At 44.6% G+C, this 6,834-nt stretch overlaps 1 protein-coding gene across 1 annotated transcript; it reads right to left on the bottom strand.

The window, feature by feature from the left end:
• Window positions 1–1,581: 1,581 nt before the first annotated feature.
• Window positions 1,582–5,269, bottom strand: LOC103714143 (putative methyltransferase PMT15). Its single transcript, XM_008801299.5, has 6 exons — window positions 4,291–5,269; window positions 3,377–3,587; window positions 2,872–3,169; window positions 2,392–2,781; window positions 2,224–2,301; window positions 1,582–2,138 (listed from the first exon to the last, which is right to left on the bottom strand). The coding sequence occupies exons 1-6, from the start codon at window positions 4,987–4,989 to the stop codon at window positions 1,895–1,897; spliced, it is 1,920 nt and encodes a 639-aa protein (XP_008799521.2). The 5' UTR covers window positions 4,990–5,269; the 3' UTR covers window positions 1,582–1,894.
• Window positions 5,270–6,834: the final 1,565 nt, after the last annotated feature.

Here is a 6,834-nt window from a genome sequence, read left to right as displayed (position 1 = left end):
GCTAGTCCTTTAAGTTGAACAAATCATAACTGGCTTAAAAGTTGGACAACTTATAAAAGAAGCAACGCTTGAAAGCTTCCATTGCTGCGGCTTACTAAACATCATTTTGCCTCGTAATCCTAATTAGCCATGATTAAAGTGTAGTCCTTATAGTTGAAACTTGAAAGAGCTTAACCACCTACATATCTATACTCGAATGGTTTAATTTATCTAATTTACCACGAAAAAAAAAGATACTTGCATAGAAAGGTTAAACTATTTTTATTCATTGCAAATACTTCTGATCCATCCTCATGATACCTGCTCACTTGGAGATCAGATGGCATCCCAAAATGACAAGAAAAGCGGGGGAAAAGGAGAGAGAAGAAAAAAAAGAGGACTTGGCAGGATCTCAGTTTATTCAGTTTGCAGTCACTAGGTGCTTCATTCAAGCTCAAGTACCTGTTCATAAAAAAAAAAAAAAAAAGAAGAAGATAAGTATGAGTGAAAGGAATGCATACAAGGGATACTACTAAGAAGACCTAATAGGAGATGAAGGGAGGTCATTACTGCAAGTGACTGGAGGGAGCTTGCAGCTGCTCGGCAAGCGAGAGATGATGTTCAGTGTGTTGCAGAGGCAGGTGTGGTCGAGTCCTCGAAGAGCAGCACAGCACTGGTCATCTGGAGAACCTTGGTTCGTACCAGGAAGGACATAGGGAGCGCAACTAGTGAGCTGAGCAAGCCCAGCCGAGCAGTTCTGAGACTCGGCCACTTGGGACTGGGCAGCCAGAGCCACAAGCAGGAGAACAAAGATAGCTCGAGCGGCGAGCGACATGGAAGGAAGGGAGATGAATGACTTAGCTGCTGCCATTGCTTTTAATTCTCGGTTGCAGGCATCCTCTGAGGCACCCATTCCCATTATGTAGACAGCGCATGAGGGAGCGAACATTGCATGACTCAACTGAACTTTAAGCCCCAGTTAAAGATTTCAGGTTTCATCGCTGATGCATGAATCACCAACGCTCCTTGTAAGAGCAACCTAACGGCCTCCAGAATTTGTAAAATAAAGCAATAAGTAGAACTTCTATAGAGAGAAAAATAAAGATATACGGACATAATGCAAGGCTGATGATGGCTGCGAAAAGAATGTGCATCTAATGAAACATCACCGTCTTGTGGGAAACCACTACAAGAGACTTAAGAAGATAATGGGGATTAAGGTTGACAAATTTAATTAGAAGGCTGGTAAAAAAGTTCTAGCTGTATATGGTGTTTGATCGAAGCAATATATCCTTCCTCGACACCAAAACCGGCTAGAATTTGTGGTATCCCAATAGGTGTCTTATAGCAGTTGATCGTTGATTCTTTGTTTCATCTCCCAATAGGTGTCTTATAGCAGTTGATCGTTGATTCTTTGTTTCATCTCCTCGCTAGGTGAACGGCCATTCAATGAGTTGTATTTTGATTATCTTTGACAATGTAATTAGTTAATCACTAAGCATTGTTATCAAAATTTTCTTTTGGTAATAGTTATTCACTTCTTGATCTGTAAGCAGGGAATCCAATATAAATTAAAAAAAGAACGAACATAAAACAGTCGGGTGGATGAACAGCAATAGATTGTCACTTCTGAATGGTTTGTTACAAAATCTTTGCAGTCGATATCTCATAACGGAGCCACCCCGCAAAACAAATCCAAACAATCGTTTGGGACCACAGACTGATCCGAATTTGCTTCCTCTATGCTCCCCCCCCCCCCCCCCCCCCCCCACCTTTTTTTTTTTATCTTTTCCACTTTATCAGAGCAATGAGAGAGCAAGGAAGCACCAATGAATTGTGACTGAATAAACCATAGAAATTAAAATGAAACCAGACAATACGATAGCCGAATCCAACGCTTCTAAAGCACCTTCTGCTATGCAGCTCCATTTTGCTGCTCTTGTTTTTGGTCGGACGCCGTCCAATAATCCTTGACTGCCAATAGAATCTTCTCCCTTCGGAGGGGGCCATCTTCATGGTCAGCAATCTGGCTTTTCCATCTCATTCCATCCGTAATGCTCTTGATCTTCACCAAAACATCCACGTCGTCTCTAAATATCACCGTGCTCTCAGGCCTCAGGATTCTATCCATCTCCAACAGAATGTCTTCCATTTCACATCTGAAATCATTGATGGCATCATCTCAAACTGGATCCATACATGGAGCTAAGGAGGCAGAAAGAGGAGAAAGGAATTCCATACTACCTGTCCTTGTAAAGAGTGAAAACCGAATCGGCATGAATGAGGTCGTAAGTCCTCGGGTATGTAGACATTGCCTCGCACCTGCAGCGAAAGAAATCAGTGTTAGAAATCGAAGGAAAGAGCTACAGGCAACCAGGGTGCCCGTTATTTCTGAACTTAGAACTCACTCACCAGTCCTGATAGGTTCCAATCAAGCCACGCTCATAGATGACACCAAGCGTGTTCGCATTCGCCGCCGTCGGCACCACATTCATGACCCAGACGGATTCATCAGCCAAGGCAGCTGCGAATCCACCGAACCGAGCGTTCATGTCGAGCAGGTTGCGGTATCTGCCCTTCTGTCCTAAGTTGACCAATTTCTTGTAGTGCTCCACCCTCTTCTTCCATAGCTCGCTGTCCTGCAAGAACATCTCACTGGTAACCCCATCAAGGCTTCCACTAGCAATCCTTGGTGGCACCGCCATCAGTCTCCCGGGCCATTTCTTCAATTCCCCGCCGGCAACGTCTCGAATTGAATCCGCTTCAGGCAGGGGAGTGATGCAAGCCTCCATCTCTGTATACCTACGTTAGCAATTCAAGGAGGTTGTTGGCAAGAGTATTCATTCAATCCAAGAACTCAAGAACTAAAAGCTTTTAGTGCAGGATTTTTACCAAGCAGCATCGGGATTTCGAGCTGCGCAGAACTGCGGAGACCGGATGATTTTCCGACTAGCTTTGCAGTGAATGTGGTTGGTTGGCTTCTGCCAGATTGCGATGTCTCCTACCTCCTTTAGTTTCTTCCAGCAGAGGCTCTTCGCGACGGCTTCGATGGCCGACTGCTCTGCACTTAGATCCTCCCGTGTTCTCTGCCACCCTTTCCAGTGGCGCTTCCAGTTGATTGGAGGACCCGACAGGATCCAGTACCCACCCGGTCTCAGGATGCGGTCGATCTCGATCAAGTAGAGCCCATCTGTTCGTAGAAATGAGCACAATTAGGCGGTCAAGAATAGCAAGATTCGCCATCTCGGCATCGGATTCCATATCAGTATATCCTTTTATAGTATAAGAAACTGCGTATTCGTTTGATATTAGTATAGCACGGTATGCTTGGTATGGTATGGTACCGATTAGTACGGCAAATCTAGAAGCATAGGTAATGAAAGGATAGAAGAATTACCGTTCTGATGCCAAGGAATGAGGCAACGAGAGCAGTGGGCCATGTCGAAGGCCCTTGATGGATACGGCAAGCGCTTGGAGGCGAGGATTCCGATCATGGCCGGCACACCTCGCTCGAGCGCAAATTGGACCTGCGCCTCATGTGAGTCCCTCGGTGCAATCGACATTGTTAGGATGTCCCGTGAGAGAAGGTAACTTCCCCAGCTTGCCACCTACAATCACCATTGTTGAATCCAGTATTAATCAGGATGAACTAAATGAACTCGGTGGTCTAGAAGAAGATTAACGAGGCTATTCGCTATTCTCCACTTGGAGCGAACCGAGTAACTCGGTTGACTCCGTGAACTGGCTTTCCTGATATTGACCGTCGACTTTGACCGTATCAAGTCATGTGCTGAACGATATTTATCCGATTTACAAAAAAAAAAAAGGAAAAATGATAAGTAAATCTAATTTACTCCAATGTTCTGACACTAACCCGGAATATATAGAAAGAAAATCCCGACTATAACGCGTTGCAATATAGCTTAATTAAGCAACACTAAATTGCCTAATTAACCACAAAAACTGAAAAGATAATTTAATCCGATTCCCTGGCAATGAGTTACTAACCCAAAACCACATATACAGTTGTTTTCTTTTTTTTAAAAAAAAAATCTTCTTGGTGATTTCTTTCTTCTGTGAATAAGATACTGAATTCTAAGTATATAGATTGATCGTTAATTATCAAATTTACACCTGTAATAATATTGGGCGAAAGACAACCTGTGCTTCCAAAAATAAATTATAGAATCCTAAGCGAAGCTACCAAGATCCCAAAGTCCGATCTTGTCGCCGGAACCGGGCAACTTCGCCGGCGAACCGGCCGAAACGCCGCCACAAAGACAAGAACAGAGGAGAGAGAGAATAACTCACCCCACAACCGGTGTCGATGGCGGTCCGGATGGACCCATCGTGGAGGTTGATGAGCCGGCCGATGTCGTCGATATAGGCGTCGGCGCCGTTGGGGAACATGGTCCCGCCACCGGGGAACCGGAACTTGTCGCCGTCGACCCGAATCCAGTTCTGGACCGCCTTCTCCACCGTGAGCTCCTTGTGGGGCACGTTGGCGAACCAGGCCACCTCGCGGCTCGCCGGCCACGGGAACGGGTTCCGGTAACCCGCCGGCGCCGGGATCAAGCACCGGAGCTCCTCCCCCTTCCCCGGGCAGTGCCGCTCCCGGAAGATGAGCCGGTCCCGGGGGAACTTGAGGGACCGCTTCACGTCCTCGCACGGCGTGTACTCCGAGTACTTAGCGTCGCACGCCGGGAATCCCCGCCGCGCCGGGAGGGCGTCGACGGCGGAGACGTCGGCGGCGTGGTGGGTGTCGAAGTCGAGAGTCGTGACGGCGGTCGATGAGGGGGAGTTGTTGCTATGGTTGCAGGAGACGGTGGCGACGATGGTGGAGGAGGAGGCGAGAGAGGTGGCACCGCCGCCGCCATGCTGCCACATGCCGAGAAGGTAGGAGGCGGAGCAGAGGAGGGCGATGACGGCGATGGAAATGAGATTGAGCTGCTTCCAATAAGGCTTCCAGAGCTTCAATATACCGGAATACGGCGTTGAACCGCCGGCCATACCGTTAGAATCGTATCACGCCACCCGGCCTCTGCTTAGAGATTTAGAAACAGAGGAGAAAGCGAAGAGAAGAGGGAGGGCGATGGGGTAATATATAGCTCGGCAGCGTGTTATAAATATCTTTCTTTATTCTTCTTTTTTCGTAAAAGCCTAAGAGGAAAGCCTCGCGCAGCCGGACTCAGCCCTCGCATGGCCAGGGTTCCCGCTTCGCCTCAAGCCTACCCCCAAAACGCCTTTGCCATGGTCTTGTTTTCCGATATGCGCTGACTCTATTTGAGGTGGAAGTTTGTAATTTTTTTTTTTCTCATACGCATCTCAAGAGTTAAATATAGTTGTGTGGATAGTACGTAAGATATAATTGTGTTATGGGGAATAGGTGACAGAGGTGGGCTTGGATGCATGTGGGGAAGGGGATTAGAAGAAGGATGAGGATATTATTATATTAAGGTGGTGTCATCCTTTGGGAATGCATTCGAGTGGGATTTAGTGAAGGAGTGATCGTTACGCTGTCTTAATTATTTCGGTAATATTTTGTGAAATAAAGGTTTGGATGGTGCGAGGAGGATATTTCACCGATGGGACGCCACCGGCAGGGGTCTAAAAAATGGTGTCTTGCCGCGCGGCTTCGGTTTGGGTTGGGCCTGACTCGGCTAAGGACACATGTAAGCATGCATGCTGCCTTTGGAGTTTGGATGGAAGCCACGCTGCCCGCTTTTGGATGGATTTTTGGCCAGGTTTTGATTTCTTGTGCAGAGAACTGAGAAAAGGAAGGTTCTATTTTGTACTACCAGCCTGCATCAACTCATCCCACAAAAAAAAAAAAAAGGAAGTTCAAAATGAGGGTGGTCATTTGTGTACACTAACAATGCTGTTCTGCACATGAATACATGTGATCCAAGAGAAGGAAAAAATTGATTTAGTAAGCACGTTTTTTTTTTCAACAAGAATGTATAAAGTAAAGGTTTCATCTAGGTCAATTTATTTTTTTTTAAAGAAATATAGGGAAGAAAACTATCCACATTATGATCATCCAAGTCTAGATATTTTGAAGACACAAAATCTAAATTCCTTAGTTGCTAAGGCCAAGATCATAGTTTTTGTAGAGGATGTGGGATGCCAATTTATATTTGCATTAGGCTCTAATTGTTAATGTATCAATTATTTCAATGAATATGAATCGATAAATCCACGATATAGATCAATAAAATATCAATATTAAATATATCAATATTTCCAATCTTCTACTTGCTCATTTGAATAGATGGCTTAACCAATAAAAATCAAAACTAATGCCTCAAAACAATTATTAGTTTTGTATTTATTATATCGGTCGATATTTTGATATCTTGCCTCAAAATATAAGTCAAGATCTCAAAAGACCTCGACATTTCAAAATTTCCAACATTCCACCTCAACCAAAAAATAAAAAAAAGATCACTATTAATCCAGGCATTGCTCATCTTGGGAGATGGTCGGACTTTTAACTTTTAATAATTTTCACTTTGAAAGATGTATTTGTTAGAATAAAGATGTAAATCTCAGCAAGATTGAAAGGAATGCACACATCCGATCCGACCGTAACTATTTTATGGGGACTTAATACTGGCACTGCATGCAAGTGGGTAAGAAAAGATAGGCAATAGATATGTATGAGCTCCATTCTTGTAGCCTGTAAATGAGTTGATGTTAAATCTGCTCGTGATAGCTTATGATTATGTAACAATTGACCCATGCTTTTACTTAAGAGTCTGGCCCGGCACAAGTCTAGTTGATAAGCATCCTAAGCTTGAGCAGTTGACTAGAATGATCTTGATTTTAATTGATATCACATGGCATCCATTAAGT

Source organism: Phoenix dactylifera, chromosome 3 (assembly GCF_051530095.1).
Source record: "Phoenix dactylifera cultivar Ajwa chromosome 3, Ajwa_hap1_PhDact_Kaust_v1.1, whole genome shotgun sequence".
NCBI lineage: Eukaryota > Viridiplantae > Streptophyta > Magnoliopsida > Arecales > Arecaceae > Phoenix > Phoenix dactylifera.
Note: the sequence above shows the minus strand (reverse complement) of the source record. Positions and strands in the feature narration are given on the sequence as shown.